Here is a 17,154-nt window from a genome sequence, read left to right on the forward strand (position 1 = left end):
TTTTCCTAATCTAACCTGATTTACTAAATACTTTTTAGTGCAACTATAGTTCAATCACTCTATGATTTAAGGTGCAAAATTTGTGGGATTTCCACACTTCTAATTTCGTGTTGTCTCCCCAGAAAAAGAAATAACATAGATTAGAAGAAAGTGAAGAAACCCATGAACATGTTCGATTTCTTCCAACCCCAATTCTCCTCCGACCATCATCGATCAGTAGTCGGTTTCACGAGACGCTAATTCGCCTTGTGAAGAAGGCTGAAATCGAACTTACTAGCAATAGGATCCCAATGTATCCCGATCTCATCGCCTTCAGCCAACCCCCTCCGCTGCACGAACTCCTTCATCCAGCACCCCTTCAGGACGTAGGACCCTGACGATGCCCAGTAAGCAAACACTAGTTGGTGCTCGGAGCGCGTGTCCGCGTCCCACACCACGACCTCGGCACCCTCGCTGCTCTTGGCTCGCCTCGCTCTCTCTTCATCCATGCACGGGAGCACGTAGGTCGCCACGCCCGCCCGAGGGATCAAGAGCCTCGACAGGTGGCCAAGATCGCTCTTCTTAAGCGTCTTCTTGATCTTGTAAGGGTCATAGCGCAGCACCAGCTCCGTGGAAACGTCCCCGCATCTGTCTTCCTCTACTTCACATTCTGAGGCCCCTCTCTTTTCCTTCTGGCTTCTACAGCGCTTCGCCTTCTTCTCCACGATCAGAGTTCCGTCGTCAGTGAGTGAGGCCGTGGACTTTTGCTCCAGTCGGGCTGAAGGGGCACTGAGTTCCTTCGTGTCCAAGAAACCCCTCGTCGGATCCAGCGTGAGGGGAAAGAAGACGCGAGCCGGCACCACCACTGCAGCAGACGAAGTTTCTCCACCCTCTTCTTCGTGGTTCCTCTCGTGGTCGTGCAGATATGAAACGCAGGACGAAGAGTTGACCAACGGCGGCGGCGTCTGGACCTCGCCTCTCGGGACGTCCGGAGGCCATTCTGGGGTGAAGGAATCGATGAGCTTCATGGTTTTCGGGTCGAAGAAACAGGAAAAAGTGCTCCGCAAGAACAACAGAGGGCAACACAGTGCAGAGAAATTTAGAGAGAGAGAGAGAAGACGACGTTGGAGAGAGAATAGAAACCAAGACTACAAGGATTAGGAGGTTGGAGAGGATATATAGTTTACCGTTGTTTGCCGTTGGACAATCATCTAATGTTAATTATCCACATCCTCATTCAAGATTCAATAATTCCAAAGTCCTGAGGTATGGGTCTTTATAGTTAACCTGAGTTTATTTGGATTTTTTTAGAAGAAAAGGAATATCTAGATTGTCAATATTCATCTCACCTCGTGCTTCATGTGAGATAATTTTTTTTTCACTCAAAAGCTTAAACGTTCCAACAATGTAAACACATCATAAATCTTAACCACTAGCACTGTGTTTCATTACTAAGTGGCTGGATATATTTGTGTTTTAAAATGGTTAATTATAATATTTGTTCCTACATGCATTATAGGAGTTAGCATCATGTTGCTCAACATACGAGCATGCCCAAACATGTTTTAAAATGGTTAATTAAAATGAAATTGTCACTCAACTGATCATCACCATGTTTCGCGAAACACTAAATTTGCCCTATGAAGGAGGCTGAAATGAAACTTGCTAGCAATAGGGTCCCAATATATCCCCACAAAGAAGAGTTTAAAAGTTCCAACACTGTATACGTAGCATCTTTCTCAACAATTGCCTAATTAACATGTGTATATTTCATTACTAATTGGCTAGATATCATTTGTGTTTTACAATGGTTAATAAAAGCATGTGTTCTTACCAAATAAATCATCTGGCTATTTTAACAAATCACTTCACGTCCACTCTTAACAATAACAAAATAATAAATTTGGGGAGATATTTGTTGATCGATTCCGCATCTAAAATTTGTTAGTTTGCAAATCATTTCATAACTTGGAAAAATCATATACTTGTTTCAAATTTGTATATAACTCCTTTAAAAAGAAATCATATATTATAACGGGTACATCTACCACCAAATACATGGACATCCCCAGTGCTCTTTGTTCATTTGGGCTGCGTGCGCAATCAATTTTATTCTGGAAATAATTGCAAGTTTCAATAAATTAAAACCTAAGACTAAGAGTGACCGTTGTGAACTGAGAGAGAGAGAGAGAGAGAGAGAGAGAGAGAGAGAGAGAGAGAGAGAGAGAGAGAGAGAGAGAGAGAGAGAGAGAGAGATTATCTTTCTATTTTGTTTTTGTTAAGGAATATGTTGGGTTGCATTTAATTATAAAATAAAATAGTACAACACGTACACACGTACAAAGCCAGTTTCCTATTCTATTTTGTGGGAAAATAACACCTAAGGTATCAAAACTTGGCATGGGAGTATACTTAAGTGCAAAAATTATGAAATTGACACTTAAATACTAAAATTGGAGTAAAATAAATCAGTTAAGTGTTAACAGTGAAAAAATTCTACCATTATAATAATGAGGTGATGATTTTTTGGAGAGGCAGGTGCAAAACATCATTGTTTTGCATACTAATGTAGCTAGACAAGTGCAAAAATAATATCGTTTTTTGCTGTTAATATAATTAGATAATTAATATAAATATTAATTAAATTACATTTAAAACTAAATTTATTTATATAAAAAAAGAAAAAAAAGAAGAAGAAGAGGAAGATGAAGATTGCTTGGGCTAAGCCCTCACTGCTGCCTCCACTCTTCGTCGGGAGGGTCGGCGATTGTGGGAGCCGGCGACCCCTTGCCTTCTTTCTCCTCCTCATTTTTCTTTATTTTTAAAAAATATAAATATTTTAATTTAATTAATATTTATATTAAAATTTTAAAAAAGGACAAAACAACGCTGTTTTGATTTTTTTGTTGTTGCGGCACATCATGTAGGCGAGTTATATTATTAAAAAATTACCATGTAGAATTTTTGACCATTTTCATCAAACTTAGCACTTGAATGTCCAATTTTCCAAAAAAGTGGCAATTATATATCATTTTCGTAATTTTTGACATTTAAGTGTCATTATGTACCAAATTCTGACATTCTAGGTATCCTTTTTCCTCTATTTCGCAAATGCACTCACCACAAATTAGGAAACCTCGAGCTCCACGTTTGAGATTAATCAAAGATCATTTAAACAATCTCAACTCTAAACATTTCTCTCAATCCGACCCGAATTAAGCAACACTGTAGTTAGGGCGCCTACTTCACAGCATGATCATGTCCAACCGTACTTCGATCGGTCCCAACCTTCTACGGACCCGATTTAGTTAAAACAGAAGGGAAGAACTCTGTCACTACAGGATTCTTACTTTTACCAAAAAAAACTGTCACTACTGGAGGGCTCTGACATGGTTGTTGAGAGGAAGTCTTCACCGTAGTGGAAGGAAAGGAGCGGTCACTTCTTTCTTGAGTTTCTCCTTGAGCGGTGGTCGATCGATGTGGGTGTGATCGTGACAGCCAACGCACAAAGACATGGATACATACCCCGAGAAAATATTGGGCGGTCCGGGACCAAAAAAAGCTTCACTGTTCCTCTGCACTGGGCGGCAATTTTCTCTAAAGACTGTTCTTCTTTGCGCGGGCGTTGGCTTTTAATGCTCGTCCACATGTAAATCCAGTTGTTTACTCATAAATACTTCGAATTTGAACTTAGATTTAGGTATGAAAAATTTAAGTTTCAAGATTGATTTCCTAACGAAGATCACCTTCTTCTTTATTTTTCCCGTAGGGATTGAAGGACAAATTCATTAATCTCCACTCAAATTTTCCCACCGATAGATTTTTATTTTCTCAATGATAGAGAACCACATGGATTTATAATAATTTTACTTATTCGCATTAAATCAGCACATTTTGGGAAATATATAGTCTTACCTTACATGCGCATACACACTCATTACCACACGTTCTAAATACAACCCGATTTAGGAAATAAAGATAACATTAATCAAACATGTTTTTAGGCAATACCCATAAACATGTTCCTCTTCCTGAGGGTAGGTTGCGATAGAATATATACAAGAAGTACTCGAAACTCGATTTTCGTTAAAACCTCAACCAGGTTCAAATATCAAGTGGGATTAAATTGGAGTTACTAAGTACTAAAATTGTAGGATTCCTAAAAGAGACTAATGCTAGCAACATTAAAATATTCAAATACATTTAGTGGTGCAAATCAAAGAGAAATGCTAGATGTCAAGATAAAATTGATACAATACTAATATGAAGCAGTAAATATTAATTGGCTATCAAATAAATGCCTACTTAGAGTACGACACATCATTAGTAGATTGCTCTTAGTATTTTTAGCACTACTCTAGGGGTTGGTTTATTTAGCTAGAAAATGAATGATTAGAAAAACATATTCCTAAAAATAATTGATAATATCGCTTGGAATAATTAGGTAACAAAAAAGTTGTCATTATCAACAACAATCCATGTTTAAAATTTTTCATAAACAGTAAAAATATTTTTGTTTATATATTTTTTGTAATCAATGCAAGTTATCATTTTTAAGAAAATGTTTTTCAAAATGTAGATTTTCCGAAACAAACGGATTCTTAAGTTAATCCCAATCTTTCTAGCTTCCTAACTCAAAATGGTATTAGGAAAAACTAATGCGTTGAGTGCTTCAATTAGGACAATTATCTAATGTTAATTATTCACATCGTCACCAAGATTCAATAATTCCGGAGTCCAGAGGTACGTGTCTTTATACTTAACCCAAGTTTATTTAGATTTTTCTAGAAAAAGGAATATCTAGAGTGTCAACATTCATCTTGCCTCGTGCTCCGTGCAAGATAATTTTTTTCACTCAAAAGCTTAACCGGTCCAAAAATGTACACGTAGCATATTTCTTAACCATTGCCTAATCAGCAAGTGTGTATTTCACTACTAATTGGCTGGATAATATTTATGTTTTAAAATGGTTAATTGAAATATTTGTTCCTACATGCACCATAGGAGTTAGCATCATGTTGCTCAACGCACGAGCATGCCCAAAAACAAGTATTTATTCTGAATACCAAAAAAAAAAAAAAAAAAAAAAAAACCTCTGGCAGTTTTAAGGCATCATTTCATGTCTATTCTTAACAATAACAAAATAAGAAATTTGGGGATATATTTTAAAATCAATTCTCTATCTTAAATTGTCTGTTTGCAGATCATTTCGTGGAAAAATCATATATTTGTTTCAAATTGTGTATAATTCCCTTAAAGAAAACCATTTATTACAATGGGCACATCTAACCCCAAATCCATGACATCCCTTTTACTCTTTATCCATTTTGGCTGTGTGCGCAAACATTTTTATTCTGGAAATAGCAAGTGTCAAGAAATTGAATTCGCTAAGAGTAAGCATTGTGAACTTGGGCATCATTTTGTTTCTCAAAAGACAAATGATTTGAAACATATTTTCCTAAAGAGAAACGCTAGATCTTAAGATAAAATTGATACTCTATTATGATGTAGCAAATATCAATTGAGTATTGAATAAATGCCCACTTAGAGTACGCCACATCATGAGTAGATCGGTCTTAGTATATTTAGCACTATTCTTAAGTTAATCCCATCTTTCTCTCTTCCTAACTTGAATGGTATTGGGAAAAAACTAATGGGTCAAGTGCTTCAATTATGACAATCATCTGCTGTTAATTATCCGCATCATCTTTCAAGATTCAATAATTTTGGAGTTGTCTTCATGCTTAACTTGAGTTTGTTTAGGTTTTCTTAAACATAATGTCTACTCTTAACAATAAAAAAAAAAAATATATATTGGGAGATATTTTTCGATGAATAAACATCTTAAGTTGTTAGCTTTCATATTAATACATAACATGAAAAAAATTATATATTTGTTACATAATCTATATATCCTTCGAAAAGTCATATATTATAATGAGCACATTTAATACCAACTCGCAACATCCCTATTTCTCCTTATACATATTGGCTATGTGCATAGCCAATTTTATTGTGGAAATGGCAAGTTTCAAGAAATTAAAACTCGAGTCTTGTGAACCCAAAGAGATTATCTTTTACTTTTGTTCTTTAAGAAATCTATAGAGTTATTGTATCTGGAAATAAAATTGTACTACACATACGCATGTACAATTCAGTTTCCTATTCGGTTTCACGTATGCGTTCACCATCTTGAAATTTATGTCCAATGGAGAAACGAGAAAATAATGATTAAGAGAGCACCGATGATTATATCTTATTAAGAATATTAGTTTAGAGAATAAATTAATAGAAAAGGATTATAAATACATATTATATATACATACACAAAAGCAAGAGCTATGCGTTTTTTTTTTTTTTTTTATGCCATTGGCGTAAATAATATGATCAAAACACAAAAAAGGGAGTATTTAAGTCAAGGGAAGAGTGAAATAAGTATGATCTTTACTTATTTTTGTGTCTATTATTATGAAAGTAAATGAAAAAAGAGCAAAGAGTCCAATCGAGAAACAAGAAAACAATGATTAGGAGGGCAGTTATGATCATTTCTGAATAACAATATTAATTTAGAGAATAATTAATAGAAAAAGGATATATATATATATATATATATATATATATATATATATATATATATATATATTACATATACAAACAGGCAAGAGCAACACGTCAGCAGCAGCAGCCCCCACCTCGATTGTCTCTCCGCTGAACTCCAAAATCGCATTACGGGAAGCGCACCTAAAATCACGCCGCCCCTGGGCCCGGTCTGTCGCTCCAGCATCCGTCCATACTATCATTCCCCAATCATATCCAGCCTCCCCGTCCGTACATCCGAAGTGCTAACCGGTCTTTGACCAAAAAAAAGAAAAAAAAAAGTGCTAAACCGACCGCTATTCCGCGATCCTCCCTGGTCTCTCCCTTTCGGTCCAAGCGCATGCGGTGCTGCGTAGCGCATGCGGTGCTGCGTAAGCTTCTTAGAAAGTACCGAAAGCCATAGGCAGAACTAGGCATATTCGCGGGGTCAAACAGGAGGGACAGTAACAGCGGTTGGAAATTCCACGCCCAAAGCTAAAGTTACACACTCTTCTTTCTCTTTTACAGGAGGAAAAAGAATGCCCCAAGCTGATTGCTATCGCAAAAAGCGAATGCCGATTTATTGACTGACTGAGTGGATAGAATGTGACAATATAACACGTATTTCACCCGCTAATTCTTGGGTGCGGTGCGATGGATTTTAGGGTAAACAAGAATTTTGCTACGGAAAAATAATAAGATTTATAATTATTTTTTATGGTAGACTTGACAGCTCTCTCATCGCCGAGTGCATAACTATCGCTATTTGGTGATTCATTATCGATCACTCACCGCCGGCACCATCCACAGTCTCTTCGTCCAGCTTTTCCGATGTCACCAACATTAATGATAACAATGAGCATAATAATCACAGCCAAGAAGAAGTTTTATCTCCACTTTTTCGGCTAACCACCAAGTTCCTCCCTACCAACACTCTGCACTAGCATTCCAGAAAGCTTGTCTTTCTCGATCGAGGACCACAAACCATATTTCTTTGAAACCAATCTGACTACCACGTAACATAAAGAAAAACAGCTCCCGAAGAGCGATGTCGGCCCTGCTTTATTTTCATTAAATATGCTTAATGATTACCCCACCGTCAGCAGCACGCATGCATAAAATCTGGACTTTGGTGGGTCCTCATCAACGGTTTGAATATTAACTTTTTCGACGTTGATTCGATAAAGTATCGATTTTTTTTCCCTTTTTCTATTTTTAGCCACATCTTACATCGTAATGCATGCTTGTACATGCCAATTTTATGAGGAAAAAATTTGTCCAGTGATTTTGTTAAATCTCATGTTGATGGGAAACCTTTGACATGGATACTGACCAACCTATATAGCATGACCGACAATTGGTACTAACACATGCAATTTTTATAAGTTTTGTTATATTATTTTACAATTGCCTAATGATCGACTTATCGGTGGAGCACATACAAGGTTCATTTTCGTATTCTTTCTCGCATAAGCTATCACCATAGAGTAGGAAACCTTGAACTTTATGTCCAAGATTAATCCAATATCATTTACAACCCAACCCAAAATATTTCTTTTTTGCAAGTCTCAAAATTCCTCTTAGAAAATCTATCGTAACGGCATTGTGTAAGCAAGAACTACAATCTAAATGAGACAATATGATGGATCAATATACCATAATGAATTGTGCCCGTTCAAAGTATACCTTCATATGTATAACATATATGAACTAAACAGGAAATTTCATGTATCACCACTAGAAAAGAAACGATTCAAGAAAATTGAAGACATTAGAAATAGGCTTCAAAAGAAACACTGGCCAAGTTCCTTTGTGCCCAAGAAAACATTCCGATCAGGCGCGATGGGAAAGAAGTCGCGAGTCACCACCATTGCCACGGATGAGATCGGGATGTCCTGGGACACGGTCTCTTGCAAGTTCCACTTCACTGTCTTTTGCAAGGTTGCTCGGGGCACAAGCAATGCGGCAGCTTGAGTTTCTATTAGAAAGTTTGGGCAATATAATCTCTCGTTTCTTAGTCTTGATGTGTGACTGGTGATAGTCAAAACAAAAGCATATTTAGGGTTGAAGAGTTTCTCTTGCTCTTCCCATGAAGTGATAGGGTTTTCTTTTTCGATCGGAATGTATGTGACTAAACACTAATTGAGGAGATGCAATTTGTTCACTTTATTGGGTTTTTATTTCGTCATAAACAGTGTATCCTTTCAAGTTCTAGTTTGCTGCAATGCTAGATTCTGGTGCCCTAATCTCTCCGAACTGTAAACTTTCATGGAAACCCTCTTAAAGCATTCAAATCTTTTTCCCCCTTCAAGCACAGTCGCCAAAAACAAAAGTGATCAACGAAAGCCGCCATGTCACTAACATCCTACGGACCTAAGCACGTCCGGTCCCGACAACATTCCACTTATCCCATACCCAACGAGGGGTGAAGGCAGTGCATGACGATGATCCTCCCATCATAAGCTTCCCTAATGCCCCTTTCAGAGTTTAATAGGTTGATCGAATCGACTAAGTACCCCGTGATATATATCTATGTCTCATGAATCAGCTCGCTCATTTCATTGTTACAAATATGAAAAATCGATCATTTTTTTTTTGTGACCGAGGAACCGCGGGAGACTCCCTTTCGCTTACACTAGTTGGGGTCACATCGCCTTTCGATGCCTAGTGGCACCGTCGGACGTCGTCGCAAGCCACTATTTAGACGTAAACCTTAGGGGAGACTGGCCTAGCAACCCACCACCAGGGTTCCCCCCACTTAAATCGTGTTGACAACGAGGGGATTCAAACTCTCGACCGTAGCGTTGCAGGAGAGAGCGAATATCACCTGCGCGGCCCACATGTGGGTTGAAAAATTGATCATTTAAGTGCTACAAATTTGAGAAATCGATTTCTTTAAGTGCATTGTGCTTGGCCAAAAGGCCTCATCTTGATTGGCCAATTAGAGTAATGATTGATTTTCCGCGGAGCCTCAAGATTTATCAAAACTGTGTGGACGTATGCACATGTCGCAGCATGTTTTCCAACCTTTGGGACGAGGGCTCGAAAAGGGTTGAAGTTTTTATTGACATGACACCCCGCGAACAAAAGCTATAAAGCAAAAGATTGTTGAGAGAAGCTTCTTGCATCCACTAGTATAGACAAACTCAATTGCTATACGCGGAAAGCGAAAGCTGATTTTGATGGATCGAGTCGATCGATTCATGAACTCACCTGATTAGTACCCTGAGTCCAAACAAGAATTTTGCTGCGAAAAAAACAACAAGATTTGTCGTTACTTTTTCTCGGAGGCTTGACCCCTCCACTCATGCTGCTGTCGGTATCTTGAGGTCATCCAATGTTCCCTCCCTCTCACCCGCTTTTTGTCCACTTCTATTCTCTTTGTGCTCCTTCACTCTCTCTCCTCTCTCCGCTTATAAATATAACGGCAGACCACCACCCTCGCAATCCACACTCTCTTCACACACGCTCTGTGGCAATGGAAGGATCGAGCTCAGCCCCAACCCGTCTGTCCAGCATAATGACACCCCAGGAGTGTGAGCCCCACTGATAGACCTGCATCGGCTGAGCAGTGCGCGTGAGGCAGAGCGGCAGTTGTGTGCGGAGGCCATATGCGAGGCGGCCGCACACTGGGGATTCTTCCAGGTGGTGCACCATGGGATCAGCAGTGAGCTGCTTGGGAAGATGAGGAGGGAGCTGGTTAAGCTGTTGGAGCACCCTTCGACACCAAGGCCCACCCTGGCCTCCTCAACAACTCCTACCGCCGGGGCACTCCCCCTGCCCCCTCCCTCGCTCGATTCTCCGGGCCTGAGGCCTTCCATGTCCCCTTCATGAAGGTATATGACCCCTCTTGCTGCGGGCCATTTACCTCTCTCGGAGGAGTGATGAGGGAGTTGGCCCCCGCCATGTTTGGGCTAGCGAGGACACTGGCGGTGGTCCTAGCGGAGAGCCTCGGGCACCAGGGCCGCCGCAGCACGTTCAACGAGAAATGCGACGAGAGCACGTGCTTCCTCCGGTTGAACCACTACCCGGTGTGCCCGCTCTCACCGCAGACATACCGGCCGGTGCCCCCGTGGACAGTGACTTCCTGACCATTCTCTACCCGGACCAGGTAGGAGGCATCCGGCTTCGCAAGGACTCCCGATGGGTCATGGTCAAGCCCAACCGTGACGCTCTCATCGTCAGCACTGGAGACCTTCTTCAGGTAACCAAAAAAAGGAAGCACAAACTCAAAACAATGATTATTTAATCAATGCTCCGACTTTCTCGTGTAACGAGGACAATGATTAACGGAGAAAATATTGGGTGGTGCTCCAACGTGGCAAATAAAAAGACACCTCAAATTGCACCACGTGTCCAGCATGGACCCACGTTGTCAGGGAAATTTCCCCACTATTCTCTCTCCCCCTTCCTCTACACGCTCTCTCGGCGAATTTCTCCCCCACCTTTCTCTCTCCTCTCTCGTCTCTCCCAACACACTTTCTCTTCGCCGGTACAGACGAACAACCGGCCACCTCGACCTCTGCGACGGCCACCTCCTCCGGTATGTCCAGGAAGGTGCACGAGTGCTCGATCTGCCACAAGAGCTTCCCCATCGGCCAAGCTCTCGGTGGCACAAGAGGTGCCACTATGAGGCCCCCACTCCTGCCTTCTCGGCCGCCGTCGTCGCCGCCTCAACTGCCAACAGGGTGAGCGTCTCGGAGGGTGTGGGGTCAACTCACACGTAGAGCTAGGGGGCACCGCGAGTTTGATCTGAACAACCCGGCACTCCCGGAGTTCTCCCCCGGTTCGCAGTCTCCGGCAACGTGGACGACGAGGTGGAGAACCCATATCCCTCCAAAAGAAGCCCCGATTCCTAGCTCCGGTGAAGACAAAAGCAGTCTAAAATGGGTTGGATTGGAAACGCATAGAAAGCGCCGAGAGAGCGTGCAGAGGGGGAGAGAGGAGAGAGGAGAGAGAAAAATTGAGGGAAATTTCCCTGATAATGTGGGCCACGTTGGACACGTGGCGAAATTTGAGGTGGAACGTTGGAACGCACGTACCTAATATTTTCTCTTGATTAACGCGCGGGTATGAATTGCTCATCTTTTTTTTTTTTTTTTTTTTTTTTGGGCAGGCGTGGAGCAATGACGTGTACAGGAGTGTGGAGCAAAAGGTGCAGACAAACAGCGAGGTGGAGAGATACACTGTTGTTTTCTCCCTCTGCCCTTCGTCCAACTCTCAGATCGGACATAAAGTTGGTCTTCCACGTTTCAGGCAAACGGGTATGTAAACACAGTTCGTTCAATTGAAATATAGGAATGCCATCCTATGGCGACCTCCATGGTTTATACTAATACATAAATGATTAGTTTATTAAATTAAAAAAGAGAAGGAAGAGAAGAAAAGGGACAAAAGGAGACTTTATTAAGTGTTGTATGATGGATCTGAAATGAAAACTCCCGGATCTTCGACCTCTGACGTAACCCGCTTTGTTTGTGCAGAGAGGAAGATATCATCTGACCTCTCCACAGAGTTGACGCTCCAATGGCACCCGTGGAAGATCAAGAAGAAGCTAATGAAAAGCGACATCGACGACTTGTCGCGGCTCCTGCTTCCGGTGAGGTGCCTGAGAACCCACGTGTTCCAGCAGATGGACGAGGAGATGCTGATGCAGGTCAAGAGCAAGGAAGGGATGCCGGTCGTCGGGATAGATGCGGACACAGGCGACAAGCACCAGTTCGTGTTCCGCTGCTGGGGGTCATCCGGGAGCTACGTGCTGAACGGTGGCTGGACCAAGGAGTTTGTCGAGAAGAAAGGGTTGAAGGTCGGGAACGAGATCGGGATGGTCTGGGACATGTCCTCTCGCAAGTTCTACTTTGAGGTCCTTCACAGGGCCGCACCGCAGCTTTGAGTTTTCATTAAAAAGTTTTTATTTATTTATTATCTTGCTGTACTTCAAGTTTCTCTAGGTTCGCATCGTGAATCAAATATCAGTGGGTATGTTTATCTTTGTAATGCACGTTTTATATTTTCAAGCAACTTGGTAAGAATTTAAATTCATAAATCGATATCCTTTCTTACGAGATATTATTTGCTCGAAGTTAGTACATAACCTCAATCTTTTCGAATTATTTTTTGTGGAAGATATTTCGTTGCGGAAATAATTTAGATGAAATCCTAATCATGAATTATTTTGTATTGATTCTTGAACGCCAGTGAACCTTTTCCCCTTAAAGCACAATTGACAATAGCGATGTCGGAAGCCCCCGGGTCAGTAAACATCCCACCGACCCAAGCTCATGGCGGCCCGACCCGTTCCACATGTACCCAACGAGGTGTCAACTGTCGACGCAGCGCACAACCAAGCGATGATCCTGCCAATAGGCTTCTTTAATGTTTTTCCTCGTCCATCAAACCTTTTCGGAAAGGTTGTGTCGTTTACAATAAAGGACAAGCGAATCGGACGGCCAGGTTTGACTTGTGGGAGACAAGAAGAAGAGGAAGATAGGAGACGCTGCGACCCTTTAAGACCAATCCGATAACCTCGTGACATAAAGACAAGAGGAGCGATTGTGATCTGGAGGATGATCCCGCAGATTTCTTTTAATTCCTAATTGAATATATTTCTTTAGGAAATTCTAAAGGAACCACGTGGATCAACAACTTATGTACTTAGTTATATTAAATTATAATATTTTAGGAAACACATAATACTATCCCCCACCACAACCATTCGTTCATTGCACTATCTTGGATCATTTTTATCCTAATCCAACTCAAATTAGGAAATACTTTGTGCACACTTCTAATTTCGTGCTGTCTCTCTAGAAAAAGAAATAACATGGATTGGAAAAAAAGCAAAGAAATCCATGGAGATGCTCCATTTTTCCAACCCCAAATCTCCTCTGATCATCATCAATCACTCCTTGCCGGCACCATCCACGGCATCTTTGTCCTGTGTTTCCGATGTTGCCACCATCGACGACGACAATGAGAATAGTAATCGGAGCCAAGAAGTTTTATCTCCACGTTTTTGTCTTGGACAAAGTTCGTCTTTCTCTAGGAGGTTCGTGATGACGAAAGCTCCCCGGCGTCACTAACATCGTCGGACCCAAACTCATGCGGGCCCCCTCCCTGTACCCCTGTGGGAAAAAGCAGGACAGAAAAGTGAAATTCTGGTAACGCTTGATTGAAAAAGTCAAGAGGCCCCTGTGCAGCCTTTCTTCTGATCCGTATGTCCGCTGCTTCCGCGCACGCAATAATAGAGAATAAAAGATCAGTGACCAGAGCCAAGGGGCCCCTGTGCACTCTTTTTCTCTCCTCTCGACTAGACGACTGGTTGTTGAAGAATATTCTAAGGTCATTGCCAAAGGTGATCCTGTTCCGACAGCGTAAGGGTTAGTGCGACAAGCATGTTATATCCAATCCTCGGACTTACTGACAAAACTCGGACAACAATAGATACAATTGGACCTACTTTTAATTATTGTCTGATGTTCGATTTCTTTGGCCGCAAATCTCCTCTGAACGTCATCGACCACTCGTCGCTGGCAGCATTGATGGGTTTTTCGTCCTATGTTTCCAATGTTACCAATATCGACGATGATAATAAGGAGAATCAGAGCCGGGAAGTAGATTCATCTCCACGATTCTAAATAACCCTCAAGTTGGTCCCTACTCATATATGCAATAACATTCAAGATAACTTCTCTTTCTCGGTCATGAACACTGGCGGCAGCGACCCACATCAAATTATCAATGTCCACCCTGCTTCAGGCCAAAAAGTGACGAATGATTAAGAAAACATTCGGCATGAATGGATCGCTAAGAGTTGGGTGATTCATGTATCACCTAATCCTAAAAAGTAACAATGCATGACTTGAAAGTCCATTTTCGATTGCATTCTATGGTGTCATGGAGATTGTGATCATGAAACTAGATGATGTATGTATGTCGTTGCATCCTATCCTACTCGGACCAAATTTGGTCTGTCTTAGTCGGCTCCCGTGCCTGGTCACACGACTGTTTACTTGTTTAAGTTGAGGGGTCCCCCCAAATCTACTGTCAATTTCCAAGGGCCCAAGAAAATATTGTGCACGCGGTGCTGCATAGCTTCTTAGAAAAAGCTTACAGCGGTTGAAAAATCCAAACGGGGGACGAGACATATTCGTGTCGGGCAAACAGGAGGGAGGAGGACCCCACAGCGGTTGAAATTCCAAGCCCAAAGCAAAGGTTAACTGAGAGAAAGCTTGTCTTTCTCGATCGAGGAACACAAAATATATTTCTTTGAAGACTACCACGTAACATAAAGAAAAGCAGCTCCCGAAGAGCGATGTTGGCCCTGCTTTCTCTTAATTAAATATGATGATTAATGATTACCCCACCGTCAGCAGCACGCACGACGGTTTGAATATTTAACTTTTTCGATGTTGATTCGATAAAGCATCCATTTTTCTGTTTTTCTATTTTTCTATTTTTAGCCACATCGTATGTCGTAGTGCATGTTTTTGCATGCCGATTTTGCGAGGAAAAATTTATCTAGCGATTTTATTAGATCTCACATTAGTCGGAAATTGTTTACGTGGACGCGATCAAATTACAAGATATAGCCGACGGTTGGCATTGACCCATGCAATTTTTATAAGTTTAGTAAAATTATTTTAACAATTGCCAAATGCTCAATTTATCACTTGAGCACATACAAGGTTTAGTTTTGTATTCTTTCTCGCATGCTCTTTCACCATAGAGTAGGAAACGTTGAACTTTTTCTTTTTTTTTTTGGTAAGGTATATATATATATATATATATATATATATATATATATATATATATATATATATTGGTAAGCGGAAATGTTGAACTTTATGTCCAAGATTAATCTGTAAGGGTTTTCCTAATGTGGACTAAATTAATTGATATTGTAATTTACTATTTTTACGGTTACCGTAAAACAAAATTGGTCTAAGGTGAGATAGAAGGTTTCTTAATTAGTCTAATATGCGTTGGCTAGTGTGGGTCGAGTTGAGCCTGGCTGTAATGAGAGGGACTGGCTGGAAACTCTATAAAAGTCTCCTCTAACCTTAATTATCACATGTATCATCACCTAAGGGGCGTTTACCTAACGCTAAACGTGAGAGGGGCCGCCTCATTGAGCCAGTGATATGAAGGGCAATAGAGGAGAATGACTTGATGCTTGGATCCCCTTGATATGTGGGTAATCCCTTTTTTGCTTCCGCTTTATATTCGATGGATCCCAAAACAGGTGCGTTAATCTTTTTACTCAATTATGCATGTTCTTGTTCTGGTTATGGAGATATTGGGGTTGTGCAATTTGTGTCCAACATGTGGTATCAGAGCCTCCATAACCTTAGAACTTGAACGCAATTGATTTAGCCCTAATTAGTACGGATCTTGCCATAATTTGTGATTTTTTAGACTTTTTGTTCAATAAAATTAAATTAAATCACAAATTTGGATTGGGGGAGACGAGACGAGCAAGAGGGTCGGCGGCGCGTCGCCGGGGATGCCGCATGCGCCCCCACGCGGCCACGTGCAGCCTGGGCGTTGAATGCGCGCCGCGCACTTAGGCAGCGCGTGTGGGCGTGTGGAGCTTAAGTTCGGTGCGTGGCTGGCGGCATTGGACTCGTATGGTGATTTCCTATCCCATGGTATATTTATTTTATATTTTTGATGGTTTTATTGATGTGAAATTGCATATGAAACCCTAAATACGTGTATTTTTAGTGTATTTTTGCGTATTTTTCTTATATTTTCTGTAATTTTGGAAATCTAAGTGTTGGGTTATAGGTATATTATCACATAAATGTGTGATTCATCAATAAAAATAAAAATTTATTGTGAACTGAAGCTGGCTTAATGAAATATAATCATTATGAGATAGTAATTGAATATATCTTGAGATAATGAGAAACAGTAAAAGTCATGAAATTTTTATTGCTCATGCATACTCTTTTACATGTTGGTAACCTTTGAATGATGGACGTCTTAAGAATCTGTGACCAAACTGATTGTATTAATTAACACATATGCTGAGTGTAGGTAATGCATGTTAGTAAAGTTATTGCATATTGTACCTAAACTCATATGGTCACTGGTTAATGTCTATCGAGTTAAATATTTTTTTATGGTAAGGGAGTATGGCAATATTTATGCAGAGCAATAGTATCTACTGTTGAATTTTTAGATATTTGGTTCTCTGGTTTGACTAAATTAATAGGCCACTGGTTGATTACAATGATAATTTGTTACTTAAAAATTGGTTAATAAATCAGTTGTTGGCCTTGGAGTCATGTTTTGCCGTATGAAACTCATGAGCAATAGTTGATTAGTTATCAAGCTTGTCAATCTGAAGTATCATGTATTGCTATTGATGTTAACTTGTGAGGGATCCTTTGGATTGACATTATTTTAATGTTGTTATGGTAATATGTAATCGGGGTGCATAAGAGATGTTTTATTCTCTGTTATGAGAAGTTTCTTGTGTTACTGTGATCAATGATCTCATTGGAATCTGTCTTTCAGGTTCGCTGTATATATATATGTATGATTAATTTTTATTAATGAATAAAGCAATGTAATTAGCATGATATGTGATTT

At 40.5% G+C, this 17,154-nt stretch overlaps 1 protein-coding gene and 1 pseudogene across 1 annotated transcript; one reads left to right on the forward strand and one right to left on the reverse strand.

The window, feature by feature from the left end:
- Positions 1 to 236: 236 nt before the first annotated feature.
- Positions 237 to 1,007, reverse strand: LOC120293777 (putative B3 domain-containing protein At1g78640). Its single transcript, XM_039313520.1, has one exon. It carries the CDS (start codon positions 1,005 to 1,007, stop codon positions 237 to 239), a length of 771 nt encoding a protein of 256 aa, XP_039169454.1.
- A 7,390-nt stretch (positions 1,008 to 8,397) lies between these two features.
- LOC120293778 lies at positions 8,398 to 12,448 on the forward strand (annotated as a pseudogene).
- The last annotated feature ends 4,706 nt before the right edge of the window (positions 12,449 to 17,154 follow it).

The sequence above is a fragment of the Eucalyptus grandis genome, chromosome 5 (assembly GCF_016545825.1).
Source record: "Eucalyptus grandis isolate ANBG69807.140 chromosome 5, ASM1654582v1, whole genome shotgun sequence".
NCBI lineage: Eukaryota > Viridiplantae > Streptophyta > Magnoliopsida > Myrtales > Myrtaceae > Eucalyptus > Eucalyptus grandis.